Below are 15,816 nucleotides of genomic sequence, written 5' to 3'. Positions count from 1 at the left end.
TTTGCCTGGGTCCCCATCATAGAACCCTGTGGATCGCCACTGGTTGTACATACTCTAGCAATTATTTAAATTAGTGATTTTTGCTTTAAAAAAATGGGATGGTTAATTGATTATTAATAGTTAGTTCTGTCTGGTAGTTGACACATGATATTTTAAAGTGAAATTCCCCATCACAAGGTTCATTAGCACAGCTGGAGCTTTTGGTTCGGGTCACATCATCTTCATCCACAGGATCAGCAGTATATTTTCTTTAACAGAGCATTCAAATGGAATTTCAACAAGCCTCTGAAAATAAAACTAAAGCGTATGCAGTATCCAGAAACTCAACAGACAGATGAAGATGCTGCTGTGATTTGTGCAACAGGAAGAGAGAATGGAGGGGGAGTGCTGGGTCATGAAGTGTTAAATTATGGATGTTTATGGATGTTCTTCACCCCCCTCAAGTTTTTTCTCATGCGCTGTTTGTTTAAATGTGTCTGCGCTTGGATTTCACTGCTATTTCACTTTACTTCCATCACAGACTTGAAATAAATTTCAGACACAAGGGTTCAGGGTTGGATAAAATCACATATAGCGTTGCGTTCATTTGACACATAAACAGTACATAGGATACACCATAGTGTATCCTAAGCCTGCAGGCTTAGATTATTCCGGCAGTTATATGATGTGCCAAAAGAAACAAAACGCAAGCAGCTGATTTATTTATTTTTTAATGCAAAGGGGCTCTGACGTCACTGTGCTGGAGTATTATCCCGTCGCTCAGCTGGTTTGGAGCCGACAGTCCGCTCCAAGTTGCAGGAGAGCGCACTCCCTCCTGTTTTTCCACCGGTGACCATGGGGACGTCCGGGACGTTTAAAGCAGGATGCCTCTTCCCAAGTCTGTGCAGAGTAAAGGATAGCTGTTTACTGAATGGGCAGAGGAGACGGGACTCAGACGGATTGTGTTAATGTGATGGAAGACTGTTATATGAAAGAAGTTTTGTAATTTTTTTTCTGAGTCAGTGGACATTTCATCCACTGAAGCGACTTAAACAATCAGGGTGGCAAGATCAATTAGAAAATCATGCACTGTTCATATCCATGGAGAGATGGCATGCGTGCTCCTCTTCACTCGACTTCTCCCCTTCTCGCACCGTCTCAGAGGAACAACTATTTTTTTGTTATCCCTTTTCCTTTCATATTTGTGCTACTGTGCACTATTCCCCGAGGGGAATCCACTATTCCCCGTGCAAAAGTCAGGTGATCCTATGCCCAGCTGCCAGCGCGCCGATGGAGCCAAAAGGCGACTACAGAAATCTATCTCCTGCCTCTTACCGCTGGATGCGAGGACGAGCAGCGGTGAGGCGTCTCGGCTGAAACCCGACCAAAGACCTCCTTCCACCCTTCACGTCGTCAGGAACGACACGCCCAGTCCTCCCATGAGTAATTTGAAGTTTGGCAACAAAAAGTTGCCGAACGCCATCATAGTTGGCGTGAAAAAGGGAGGGACGAGAGCCGTTCTGGAGTTCATCAGGATTCATCCAGATGTGCGCGCAGCTGGGACCGAGACGCACTTCTTCGACAGGAACTATGACAGAGGGCTGGAGTGGTACAGGTAAGATCAGAGCTCACCTGCGCAGGTTCGTGTTAGTATGTTAATGTAATGTTTGAACAGATAATAATTGAGTCAAGCTCCAGGCTAGTCATACTCTGCAGCATAAAAGCTTGGGATTGTTAATGTACTAAATTGTGCGCACTTAGACTGAATTGTCCCAGTGACTGCTGCGAGTCTGTTTCACCAGTTAGTTGCCTAAATTGGACAAAGTGTAGCATTTTTACTTTGGCTGCTGAACCTGCAAACCCCCATGAGAGTCTTTATGGTCAGCTGTGCTTGCATGATCCTGCATGTATCCAATTAGGCAGTTTCTCTGCACCTCAGCTAAAGGAAAAACATGACAAATTACACATTATGCAACTCTAGTGAATTTATATGCATTCTAAAGGAAAATAATTATGTCTGGCTAATTTAGTTATTAATTTGAATAGTATTTGGTTGGAAATTTAAGAGACCTCCACTAAGATGGCCATATTAAGTCATTTTTCTTATTTCTTTCCTATGTAGGGTTCACACTGCTTTATTTCCTGTATAATGACTGAATAATGTCTTTAATATTTCCTAAAAAAGTGACTGAAATGATTTAAAGAATCAGATAAAGCACAGTTGTCTTCATGATGAGCTGCACTTATGGTCTTTCTGGTCTTTAGAGTCTTTATGGTCAGCTGTGCTTGCAGGATCCTGCAGGCATCCATCTGGGTCATTTCTCTCAAGCGTACCCAAAGGCAAAACATTTAAAAATCATATATTATACTACTCTTTTATCTCCTTCTGCGTTCTAAAAGATAATTATGACAACTATATAACAGTCGAATTTATTACAGTACAGCTGGATTTTAAAAGGGGATCATGTACGTTCATCGTGTAGTTGTTTTAGTATTTTTAGGTTTTTTTTTTTTCATACTGGTTTAATTCCTGTATAGTGGCTGGATTACACCATTAGAATTTTCTAAAGGTGACGACTGAAATAATTTAAGAAATTCTAAAAAAAGCACATTTGTTATTAATTTATGTAAGTGCTTTCGCATAAAATCTGTTTCTGGGCTGTAATCGACCCCTCCATTCCTTTCTGTGCGTATTATCTTTTGAGGTGGCTAAATATGCTGGATGTGTTTTCTGCAGTCTCTCGACTCATTCTGAGCTCTCATTGTAACGAAGCTCAGAGGGCTGAGCTCTGTTTATACTGGCAGAACGGGCCTCTCTTTTTCTTTTCTTTTGACGTACTGTGGAGCAATTCATCAGATATCTCATAAAGTCCAGGCTCCGGAGGCGAACAGTGTAAACTGCAGTGAGCAGACCTGCTGTAGCTCTGAGGTAAAGTCTTGATTGTTTATGGTAATATTTCTAAATGAGTCATAAAGAAAATCACTTATTGATTTTAATATGCTACCCAAGGCCCTGTTTAACAAAACACATTGCCAGCATGTGTTTTGTTTGACTGGTCATCTTTATAACAAGGATAATTATTCAAACTTCTTAATAACAGGTTTAAAATATGTTGACTTCATAAATGACAGAAATGTGCATGTTGTGCATGCACACACACTGTCAACCAATTATGCACAAACACACACATATATCCGCTTCCAAATACATCTCATGTTAACGATTGGCTGTCAAGCAGCCTGCAGGAGGGATGTGTACCAGTAGTATTATATAATAATTATAGGCTGAAAGTATCTCCACTAATTGGCACTCTTCAGGATGGCTGGCAGCTGAAGCCCTTTTATCTCAGAGATGTGTCTTAGAGATGCGAACCGGTGCCCATTACTGTGATTTGATTGTCAGCTGTCAAAAGCTGTTGAGGAAAGGTCAAATGAGGATCGCTTTCAAAATAAAACAATTGCTTCTTGGAAACTCTCCTGTAAACGTCAGTGAGGTCCATATTATTTTTGGGAGTATGCTGATTACGCGATTTAGTGTTTGGTGCGTAGGTTTTGTTTTCGAGCAGTATCTCAACACAAGATATTTTGAATTACACTTATCAGATGTTGATGTCGCCAAGTTCAGCAGTGGCAAATGCAATAGTGAGCCAGGCAGTACTTGGAGAAAACAAAACTATTTTCAAGAAAGTAAGCACAGAAAAGATATTTATAGCCACTCTCTGTCCATTTTGATGCTTCAGTGTCTCAATCACCTGTATGCTGTTAAGAAGAATTTAGTGACTGCATATTAACAGCTAGTAGGCTATACACATTTCCCACTTGCCTCTTAAGCGGTGGATGGTGTTTCCCTGCTGAACACCTTCCAACTTTGCATCACCAGTCATCACTACAACTGGGTTGAGCGCAAATGAACACTGAGTTTCATTTATTGTCCATGGCCATGACCTCCACATGGCCTCTTCCTGGGGTGTGTATGCCCCTTATGAGTAGTTGCCCTTCACTGAATCATTCAAATTACAAATTAAAGACACTGTGTGCAGGACTTTAAGAATAGTGTCACAGGAGTGGTGTAATACAGCCCTGGGATCTGATTTACTTGAAGTCATCGCCCAACAAAAATAGATATCATTTGAAATCTGCTATATCATTTCATGACACGGACAGGTTAATCAGTACAGGTTAATATCATTATTCACATATTAATAATGAATTAATCCGAGATCAAACTGCATCTCTCCTGTGATGAAGATTCTTCTCCTTATCAGAACTGATTAACTAAAAAAAAAAATGATTGGGAAAATAATCAGAAAATGATTGGAATACAATATAATTGTTAATTGCAGCCCTATTTAGTTCCTTTTGAACTTGGACTTTGATGGTTCCCAATCAGTCTTCAAACTTTTACTCTGTGAAGGTCTTCCCGCTCAGAACACTTCTTTCGAAGACCACAGTGGCCTAGTTTGAAGACCCAAAAGTAGCCTAGCGTGGTCACTCTGCTATATGTGTTCTGTTTGCATTCATGGTGATTTATTACTCTTGAACCGTGCAGGGCTGATGCACAGGAAAGCTGTCGGCGAGACAAGTCTCCAGTGACAACAGACTACGATGACTTTGCTTCAGTGCTCCTATTATCATTTACATCAAGAAACTGGGTTCACGGCCAAACTGGAGCTAGGGTGGTTTTGTGTCTTTGAAATTCACTTGTGTAATCCTGCCCTGAATAGAAATCTAATATACACTTCTTACTTTTGACAGAGTGAATGCAAGGACACAATGTCCTCTGTGTCTGAATCATTTTGTCTTTGTGGTAATTCAAGTAACTATCAAACAACAAGAAAATGTTATTAAAAAAAAAACAACTAAAAAACACATGAATGATTGTGACTGTAAATGAGAAACCTTTACCTTACGGGACATTTCATTTTGTCTTTTCATCTTTCATTCAGAAGTTTAATGCCAAGGACTCTTGAAAGCCAAATCACAATGGAGAAGACCCCAAGCTACTTTGTGACAAAAGAGACTCCACACCGGATTTCTGCAATGTCCCAAGACATGAAGCTCATTGTGGTGGTACGTGACCCAGTCACTCGAGCAATATCAGATTACACCCAGACTCTATCCAAAACTCCCGACCTGCCAAGCTTCCAGGAGCTGGCCTTCAGAAACCAGAGCCTGGGCATTGTGGACATGTCCTGGAACGCCATACGGATCGGCCTGTACGCTTTGCACCTTGAAAACTGGCTGCGCTACTTCCCTCTGGCTCAGATCCATTTTGTGAGCGGGGAGCGTCTTATCACAGACCCAGCGGGGGAACTGGCTCGGGTGCAAGACTTCCTTGGGTTAAAACGCATTGTCACTGACAAACACTTCTATTTCAACCGCACCAAGGGCTTCCCTTGCCTTAAAAAGCCAGAGAGCAGTGGCTCACCTCGCTGCCTGGGCAAATCCAAGGGCAGAACTCATGTGCAGATAGACAGAGATGCTATTGAGCAACTGCGAGACTTCTACAGACCTTACAATGTCAGATTTTATGAAATGGTGGGACATGATTTTAAGTGGGAGTAGAGAGATATTTTTACATGGCAAAGGAAAAGTATATGTATTACACAAATGTTTTCTCTAAAAGAGGTTGTTCCACAGTAAGGCATATAGTGAACTATGAGTGCGGTCTACAGAGAATTTTAAAATGAAACAGCAGAGCCTGTACTGTTCTTTGAATTGACTGAAATGAACCGAGCAAAATCTAAGACGGCATTGCTTTTGCACTTACCAGCATCAGCACCCTGTATGTTGCTTGTTATAGCCATCATTTCAGCTTCAGGATCACATGATTTCAGCCCATATTACTGTATATTTTTGCTGACAAGATTGCTGACTGCTTCATAAAGAAAAGAAGAAATTCCAAGGAATGGGATTAGCTCCTCTTAAAATCTGCTTCACTAATCAAGGCAGGGTTTGAAAGCAAGACCTTGGAAAATGTCAGTGAAGTCTTCAGGGAGAGCAGAATTAAGCTGCAGCACTGTGGTGGTAAATCCAAAACGTAAAGCCATAAGGCAACCATGAACTGACATTACTTACTGTTCATTTTTTTGCACCGGGTGAAACATATTCTTTTCCAGTCTTTCCAGCTTGAACCTAATAAGTTATGCTGTAACAAGAAGCACTTGCAAAATCCATGTTTTAATCTTTAGTTTTTAATCACTACATTAATCACAATGCTTGTCCGTGAACTTCATTAAATGAAAAACGAAGCACAATATATGAAATTATTCATTCTGTCTTATCTAAAGCACTGACCTTGATATATTGCACTTTCCAAAAATCCCATCCCACTCCCTGGTTTAACTTGATGTTTAGAAAACCACACGACAAAACAAAAAATTCACGTTGTCGGAACCTTTAGAAAAATGACTGGTTCTTTGAATACCACCATTTTCACATGCAGTTTGTACAGTTACAGCTTGGACTACTACCCTTTCAGGTTTATTGCGTTCTGTAAGATTTGTTGTGTGCCTCGATTGGTGGTGGGTGCATGAGTGGGCGTAGGTGTGAGGAATTTCAATCACTTTTAAAAGACAAAGCAGGGAACACCTAGTCGTGGCGGGTTATCAAATAGATTCCGGTACTGTGTGCCACAAGATTGCAGTGAAAAGTTTGAATTTGGCTACATGGTATGAATACTAAACACAGGCTGTCAAAGCTTGAGTCGGATTGATACACTGCTGCACAAACAAAGGGGAAAAAACACTTGAACAGGGAGTACATCTTGTGATTTGAATCTGCGTACAGTAGGGTTAGGTATTCAAACTCCATATCACACAATGTGGTATAGTAAGTATTTCATTAGATTACACGTAACATGTAAACGCTCGATGTTAAAGTGCATTTATTTAGTGTACAGTGTACCACCAGTGTTATGGAGCTACAGCATACATAGCATTTATGACCTACATTCTTTTTCTGCATTATTCATTTCTATTCGCTTTTAAGACACGCAAATTTAAGAGACTTCCCTAATTGCTTGTGAAAACCGAAGTGTAAAATCTAAAGTGCATCTACATCATAGCAGGCTACATAGTGCATCCTACCTGTCCATACACACCCCGGGAGGATGGAGCTGACACCCAGCCAGGCCTTCCCATGTCAAAAGACTCCACTCATTTTGAGGTAAGTTTGAAGTCTGTCTAGCTAAAGTTGAACGCTTGCTGGTTAAATTGTTTAGCTACCTAGTGAGCTACCTACTTAGCCAAATTGCTCATCAAACGTAGATTAGCCTGTTAGCCTTGTCGGCATAATAGCTAGCTTGCTAGCTAGCTTGCTAAGCACCTCTAACAAATGAAACACCGAACAGAGACAAGCCTGTTTACTACATTCATTATGTTTACTACTTTTTTAGAGAATTGTTTCTATCCATTGACGTATATGCTTTGAAACAACACACACTTGTAGCTCATTTGTAGCCATGGCATCTGTATTCATGACGGTTTTCTAGAGCTGAAGAGGAGCTTAACATCTTCAAGCCCTATATCATTTTTGTTTTTTGTACCTAGCCAGTAATGTGTAAATGCCACCTTTATTCACACTGTTTTGTGCAATAATAATGCAAGGAAAAGAAATGGGAAGTATTTAAAATAGGCAAATTACCTTAAGTAAACTAACCAAATACTATACCAATTACACTGACGGGCATGTGTTTGTTAGTCTGTAGTGACATACTCTGTACAAGGGAATTACAAGGAGTAAGAGACTATTCATTATTAATTTACAATTAATGGGTCTGTAATAGGTCGCAAGGTAAGAAAAAAATAGAAACACGCTTTCAGTGATGAGACTAAATTGAAATTATATGTATAAATGTTTGAAAGATTTTAATACACTGACGAAATAATTGGGACATTACAATTAAAAAATATTTTTTATTAACCAGCCATATTAAGCTAATTTGTAGGTTCATACATTTATTCTGGAGATCTACTATAATAAATACAAATAATGAATACAAGCATTTTTAGCTCAGTTTTAGCTCAGTTTAGTTTTCCTCCCGAAATGCATGAGCTGCTCTGATTGGTTATCAGCTTTAAGTCGCCTTCAGATGGAACGGTGAGTTTTTTATGTTGTTGGAAGTTGTTTACTAATGATTGGCGTTTAAGTTTGTAATACTGGAAATGCAGAGGCATAATGACACGAAGAGCGTTTTCCACAGATGATTAAAAATTTAGGAACAACTTTTTTACAACTAAATTACAATACATGAACTTACCACTATTTTTGAAAATGCCAGCAAATACATGACAACTTATGAAGTCCGACCTTAACAAAAAGTTTCGTTTATATCTTGTATTACGACAAGAGGGGTTTCTTGTAAACACAGTAAACACAACTTCATTTGAATGCAGCACAAAGCCAACACCACTAACAATGTTGGACATAATGAGCGGCCTCCACTGAACAAAAAAAAACTCACACGGTACATATAGGTTGGTCATCTTTTGCTGTGATGGTTCTAGGTCTAGCCGACCTTCGGCCAGCAGTGCAGTGAACGGAGTCGCTTAGCAAGAGCATGAAGAAAAATGATGTAGGTATTAGAAGCTAGCCATGGCATGCAGTGGATTGCAGCTATAATAAACATTTGAACATTTTTCAATAATAATGGGTATATTTCTCTACAGTTCAAGGTAAATGTGGACCCGGAGCTGATTAGTAAAACTATTTGAATGCAATAATGTGGCTAGCATGTTAGCCAAGGCCTATTGCTGAGTACTCGGTGTGGAAAAAGGCGTTTCATGCTGTTCAGGAAGAATGTTTTCTACTGTCATTCTTGAGTCTTGCTCAGCATTTTTGTATCTTTTAAAACATGGTGGAATACTAAACTCTGAGAAGTTGTTTTCTTAACAGTACTCATTAATAACAGTTTCTCTCCTGAATTAAGACCACATTTCTCGTCTCTGTTGTCTACATACCGCAGAGGCAGAGCACGCTTATCTGTTTGAATACTAATTCATCTGAAGCCCTCTTGAAATTTGCATGTAACTGTGTATCCTTTGAAGAAATTCCTAGTGTTTGACATTAGAGATCCAGAAAGTTGAGCTTGGTAAAGTCTTATCCTTACACCGCTATATGTTCAGGTTCTCTCACTGTCCTCATTCCTCCCTTTCTTCTGCAAATGGTCACAGTGCATTGTTAAAAGAAAAAAAAACATGAAAGATGCTCGTCTCTGTGTGACCCTCTCTCAACCCAGACGTCTGCGTTTTTCTCTCCCTCTCCTTGCAGCTTCTCTTTCACTCGCCGTCTCTGCCTGCCCTAACATTCATTAAACTCATGCGACCTCCGGGTGGGGGAGTAGGCAGTGTGGCTGCGCCACCTCTGATGCCCTTCTTGTCATCATGTTCGCCAGCACCTCATTTCTGTGGCTCACTGAGCGCACACAGGTGAGCGTCTATCCACCCGTCACTGTGAGCGGCAACTTTCTATATGGTACACAGGGGTCCTAATTAGGCCTGAGGGCTGGAGAGAAGCAATCCCCTAGAACAAGCATCAGCCAGAGTCTGATTAGACTCTGCTAGCGAACGGCTCTCCAGAGATTGCTCCCAGGTCAAATCTCTTCTTCTCTTTCTCCCTCTCTTACTCGCACGCTCTGCTTTCTTTTCAAATATGAATCCCCCCAGGAACCGGCCCATGCAAATCCTGAAACCCTTTGCATCCCGGAGCTCTACGATGTGACCTATTTGCACTCAAGCTAATGAGGTCCTTGTTAAGCTTAATGAGCATTTGTTAAAACTGATGAGTGAATATTGTGTTGATTAATATTTAGTTTTGTTGTTATAAAACATTACGACTAAATGAGCCATTTCATTATGTTTAATGCGTTGGATTTTTGAATTACAATTTTAATCAAAAGATGTTTTAATTCGGTGTAGCGTATCACTTCATCCCCACGGAGTTGACTGGTAATTATTAAATGTTCACTATTAAATGAGGGGATCAGTTAATCCTAAGTGTACTGCTGATAATCAGCAGTTGTTGCGAAGGCCAACAAGACGTCAAGGACGAGAGCAGCAGTCACACGTTCTTTTCTAGCTTTCGCACTCCGTAGAGATTTTCGGAGAGGCTTAGAGCATTTGTGATGAATTTTGAATGCTGTGATCTGATATTGATTAATGCTTAAAGCAGTTTCCAAACAGAGGAGTGAAAACCCGAACAGAAAAGGCCTGCTTTTCTCCAAGTCACAAAACATAATCAGGACAGTAGTCGAAGAGAGAGTGCTTAAATGTCACAGAGATGTAGTTCATCTCATGCAGAATCCCTGTTGCTTAATGTAGCTTCAAACATTCACTGGCTTGGATTTTTAATGAGCATGGAAGTACGAGGGAAGCAGCAGCACAGTGTTATTTCCAAAGGAATCCTCCCCTGAAACATTAATATTGCAGTCATATTTATGTGTAATTGTTAACAACGCCATAACGGGTGTTAATGCACACCTACAGGAGAATACATTTTACATGCATGCTCTATTTAAGCTGCACTGATTTAAAAAGGCGTCCGCGCAGCCTCCCTCGTCCTTTGCTCGGCATTTTCTCATGGGATGCAGTGAGGTTCCCTGGTACCCGAGCAAGACAGCAGCTGACACTGCAGAGGCAGATATTCGGCAGTGTGCCTCACTCAGTCCGAATGCTTCAGAATAGTTTAACTTCTGCAGCCGACAGGATGTCCCAGCGGCCGAAATCACCAGTGGCTTGGGAGCCAAATTAAAATGAAGTGCTGACAACTGTGGCACAGTCTCAAGTACGTAATGATACATGTTCTACAAGTATTTGCAGACCAGTGTTAGAACCACTGTCTGTAGGGAGGACACTTAATAAGGGTGTGTGTGTGGGTGTGTATGCATGTGTGTGGGTGTGTGCATGTGTGTGTGTATAAACTTCTGGAGGAAACCAGGGAAGAATTAAATTGTAAGTATTTTTCTTTTTTTAAAATGTGGGTCATATCCTTTCCTGTGTCATTTATTTTGACGAACTACTTTTATCACCGAGGGCTAGTCTGAAGGCAGCGAGACATTTTTATTTCATTCAGATCTCTGCATCTGTGTTGGAATCATCAGCCACCTGCGCGCCCCTTTTTAACTCATCTCCAGCAGAGAGTGAGAAGAAGTCGGCAAAGATGTGAGATACCGTTGGGCGCGTGCCTTTTCAAGATTTAGATCTGTGAAATCCTGCAAAGTCCTCCAAATTAGAAACAGTTGTTCAGTGCCATCTCCTTGTTGTTGCATCCGTTTGTCAGACGAGCGCTGGGCTGTTTTCCGTTGAGCAGCTAAAGCGAGGTGGAAAGCTGATTAGACTGGAGGAGTAGTCAGACCTCGGCGTCTCTCTCACCAGGAGATGTGTTCTAATTAGAGTGCGTGCCTCGTGTCTCACGGTGGAGAATAACAAGCCTCATCCCAAACCTGCCTCCAGATGAACCTCACATCCTGCAGCAAATCAAAATACATCTGATGTATCTGCAACCCCTGGACTTCAGAGCGCACCTGAGCCGACATGCAGCACATTAGGATTTTGATGAGGGGGTTTACATCTCTTAGCAGGAAGCCTTGCAAAGCTGGAGCAACAATCAGGAAGAGCCGGGAGTGGCTCTGCATGTAGGTTTTAATCCCCCGAAAATGTTCTTTCATGTAATGAACATATTTCCAAACCCCAACCATTAGCAAATTTGAAAATAAATTTACAGATTTGCACTGTTCCCTTTTTTTTATAAACATGCTAGAGGTGTTTTTGATCACGGATGACATTCCCAGGTGTGTGATTATTGGATCCCTGAAGCGAAGATGATCCAGAATAAGCCCGCTGCATTGTGTGAAACTATTTTAAATTACATGTCAGTCTTAATATGTTGTGCACATACGCCCCCAGCAAACGCTTTGACGCACATTGTATGAGTAAAATAGGGTCCAATTATCCTGGAAAAGAGCAAGAACAGACAAGGAAATGACATAAAATGCAAGCTCTCTATGAAATCCTACTAGAATTATGCTATTTTTCAATTAACCTAATAAAAATGAGAATTGTACTTTTACCCTAGCATTATTAGAGCAACACATGAGGTTGATATGTCTACATTTGTCTCATATTTTCATCAATAGGCCGTATTTAACCAAAATTGCTTGCTCATCCAAACATTGAGCTTTTATACTTGACATTTGGCAAATATTAGACAATCTTTAGCCCTTTCAGAAGCAATCATAGAGCGCTCTCCTTCACAAAATATTAAATCGTACTCCATCATGGCAACACATACACACACTCTTGCAGCAGCGGATGGTCCAACCTCCCCAGGCGGCTTGTCTCAGATTGGATGTCAGATGCTGGAGACAGCTGCACTCATCACAGCTTTTACGAATACATTACCTTTTATGTTCATCCGAACGCTAATTTATCTTCCTCAGAAAATCAAACAGGACAGACATTCACTCATCGGTCCGCTTGGAAAATTGGGACTTTAAGGAAGTGTGTGTGTGTAAGACAAATATCTGCAGCTAAAATAACTGCGAATCTCCCAGCCAGCCAGCCAGGGTGGTAATTCAAACCTCATCTTTGACAGAGTATATTTGCAGATGTTCGTGTGTGCGTGTGTGTATTCGTGCTCCCTGTTTGTGTCTGCATTTTTTTTTTTTTAGATGGCTTGCGAAATATCAAAGTGTGTTATTTGCCTCCATGAAACTCCGCAACATCAAAGACTTCCACCCTCTCTCCCACAAGAACCCGAGAACCTTCGAGTTTTTTACCCGTGCATGCCTCGCCTGTCTTCCACCGCAGCGTTGCTCAAAAGGCGAAAGCCTCTAATGATACCAGATACAAGATGGAGAGACTGCTGCCAACAAAATAGAGGGAAAAAAGGATCAACAACCAAACAGACACATTTTGGGTGATGATTGACGTCCCCGCATCTTTTTATTATTCCTGTGATGTTCGTCCAGACACTCTGTTGCCAGAAACTGTGGCCTCACACTTTGGCTGATGCAGCAATCTGGTGATATGCGCCTCTCTGCCTGCCAACCACCTGGCTGGAAGAAGCATAATCAAACCTCGCAGTCAATCACTCCTCGCACAGCCAATGGTGTAGGATGGGTGTCAGAGGAAGAGTGGCAGACATGCGCTGGCTGTATGTCCAACTTTGACACTTCACACCTTGCTCTCCAGCATCCTGATGAGTCCTCTTGCATTGGCAATTCCAGCCTTGGGATTCCAGCTACTGTGCATTATGTAGGGGAAATGAATGTGCGGCGGCATGTGGGATGCACATGGCTGCTGGGACATTTTACAGGTTAAGGTTTTAATGAGCGGATCCTCTTCCAACAGCAGATGAACGAGCACTTAGCTTCTTAAATGTCAGAGAATTAATTAAAGAGAGAAGTCGGAGGAAAATTACACTAAAATTAAATGCTTGTAAGTTGGCTCTGTGAGGACGGGTGATGCAGATCGAAAAGGTACAATGCAGACTTATTCACCCGAGCTGCCTCTGGTCCACAAGCAACAGCACAGTCTCCCCTGGTGTTAAAGTTTTATTTTTTAAGGCACCACTCGCTGCTTGGGGTTATGCAATTCAGCCGTGGAAGTCCCACATGACACGTCATGTATATTGCATCGCCTAAAAAGCAGCTCTCGCCCCGGCTGCACTCTATGCTTACTAGATTTTTCATCTCCAATTAAAAGAGAACTAAAGTACTCCATCACTAGACTCGAGAGGAGAGAAATAATTGACACACTCGCCCCTGAAACAAGTGAATCATTTAATTTGTTTTTCGCTGGGCAGAGGTAGGAAAAAAAAGAAGTCGCACATTGAGGATACATTTGGTGACGCGTAGGGTGTTAAATATTCACGATAAGATAATGAATTGATACGGGGTGAGGAGAAAGTACTTTTCTAACTCTGACAGTGAGCAACAAAGAGGGAAAATCAAAGGGATCGTGAATGAATCTGTTTGTGCCATGTTTTTTTGAGCTGTTTAATAGATGCAAGCTGGAAGCGTTCATATCCCGTCAGCTGGACCAAAAACCTGCAGAGAAAAAGCTACTGTGATTCCAAATTATTTTTGTCGTTTCAGATCCTTTTAATGTAAAATTTACAGACTGGAAGGAGTCTGAAATCTGGCACAGGATGAAATATTATCATGTGATATCACCAGTGGTGCAATTATGAGCCGCTTGTGCTTTCATTTTGTGCTTTTTTATGCTTCCACTGCGCTACTTTACAGAGGAAAATATAAGATTTCCAACTCCACTAAATGTATTTGGGTTAAAGATTTTACAGAATGGATAATATGACCAGCTTTTAAAATACAGCAGTGGCTCTTACATCCTTCATTAATCCTTCATTTTAATTTCAACACATGAAAAGTTAAAAAAAAAGACAGCAGAACATTTCTTCTTTTCTGTTACATCAGTCGGCCGTGTCACTTCCCCTCAGGTCTGTCTGCTGTAAATAAATCTGTATACGAATTAGTTCAAACCAGCTCCAACTGCAGCCGCCACAACAGTAACATGCTGCTGATGCGTCAGCATTAACAATGTGATGGACCAAACCGGGACTTTAACCACATTTTGCTGCTAATACTGATTTAATTTGACGTCAGGAGGATTTTTCATGCAGAAATTTCACTTGTGCGTTGCATAAATTATTCTATTTGTTCTTTTTTCTCAAGTAAAGGATGTTCTCCCACCACTGAACACCACGTCTTCTGCTAATGCAGCTGTCTCCTCATATTTCTTCACAAGCTTTTAGCCGCTCCACAGTAGGTGAGGCTCGAGTGGTAAAACATCTGCACATAATCGCAGCAAACCCATACATACAGATGAGTGTACGGCAACAGCCACTGGTTCTAATCCCTCTGCATCCATGGCTGAAGTGCCCTTGAGCACGACGCCTAATCCCCAAAACTGCTCCCTTGGTGCTGCTGTGCCTCCCCACTGCTCTTAGTGTGCCGTTTGTTTGTATGAATGGATTAGTTCTCTGTATGGGTTAAATGCAGAGGACTATTCCCACTGAGGCATCAAATAAGAGAAACAGTTAATTAATTTATTTAATATTTTATTTGTATAGAAAGAATAATAAACTTGCAATTTCTTCTTCTTTCAGAAGTTTTCATTTGATATTGCTGGCTTTAAGGGGAATCTTCAATGAACCTGGATGGTTGCCATCAGGTCACAATTCCAGTTGAAAAGCTAAGAGATATTAAATTACTTAAAAGGGATTTTTTTTTTCTTTCTGTGAGCAGCACTCTCTGATCTATTAATACCAACACATCTGACTTGAGGAGTATTCAGTTTAGCTGCTGCCACCTGCCTTTGAAAGTATTCCACTTATCTGCTGTGGTCTAACATCTCTTGTTGTGTTTTTCTATCAGTGTGGAACAGGAATACGCAAATGAAAACGCTTAAGGCTTTTAAACGCCCTGGATTCCCATTGGACCACATGTGGATAAATACAGTAAAATGTCATGTACGTATGCCACGCAGTGGACACAGTCTCACTGTAAGACGCAATGCTACAGTACAGCCCTGTGGTGCACCGAATTGTTTATAATATAGAAAGTGCACACTGCAGTAGCAAGACTGTAAAGCAGTACAGCATGTTGTGAATTTTAATAAAAGCTTCACAGCATTTCACAGGATTACAGTGTAGTGTTTATGGTGGAGCGGCCTACCTCTGCATGTCACCTTCAGCACGGTGAGAAGTGCAAGCTAATCATGAAGATCCCGCTCATCGTCTACTTTTATCCAGGGACAGAGCGTCTCAAAATGGAGACTTAGCAGCGGCATTACGGATTGAATTTGGCCCCAGGAGAAA

The 15,816-nt window shown here is 41.1% G+C and overlaps 1 protein-coding gene across 1 annotated transcript; it reads left to right on the top strand.

The window, feature by feature from the left end:
- The first annotated feature begins 745 nt into the window (after window positions 1-745).
- On the top strand, window positions 746-5,820 carry LOC311504048 (heparan sulfate glucosamine 3-O-sulfotransferase 2-like). Its single transcript, XM_084567000.1, has 2 exons — window positions 746-1,594; window positions 4,926-5,820. The coding sequence occupies exons 1-2, from the start codon at window positions 1,089-1,091 to the stop codon at window positions 5,542-5,544; spliced, it is 1,125 nt and encodes a 374-aa protein (XP_084423126.1). The 5' UTR covers window positions 746-1,088; the 3' UTR covers window positions 5,545-5,820.
- The last annotated feature ends 9,996 nt before the right edge of the window (window positions 5,821-15,816 follow it).

The sequence above is a fragment of the Chelon labrosus genome (genome assembly GCF_963514085.1).
Source record: "Chelon labrosus genome assembly, chromosome: 19".
Lineage (NCBI taxonomy): Eukaryota > Metazoa > Chordata > Actinopteri > Mugiliformes > Mugilidae > Chelon > Chelon labrosus.
Note: the sequence above shows the minus strand (reverse complement) of the source record. Positions and strands in the feature narration are given on the sequence as shown.

What these genes read in the sequence shown, in the direction of transcription:
- LOC311504048 (XM_084567000.1), top strand. Translation starts at nt 1,089, where the DNA reads ATGGCATGCGTGCTCCTCTTCACTCGACTTCTCCCCTTCTCGCACCGT. An exon ending in AGAGGGCTGGAGTGGTACAG is followed by an intron (nt 1,595 to 4,925) that starts GTAAGATCAGAG and finishes TCTTTCATTCAG; the next exon opens with AAGTTTAATGCCAAGGACTC.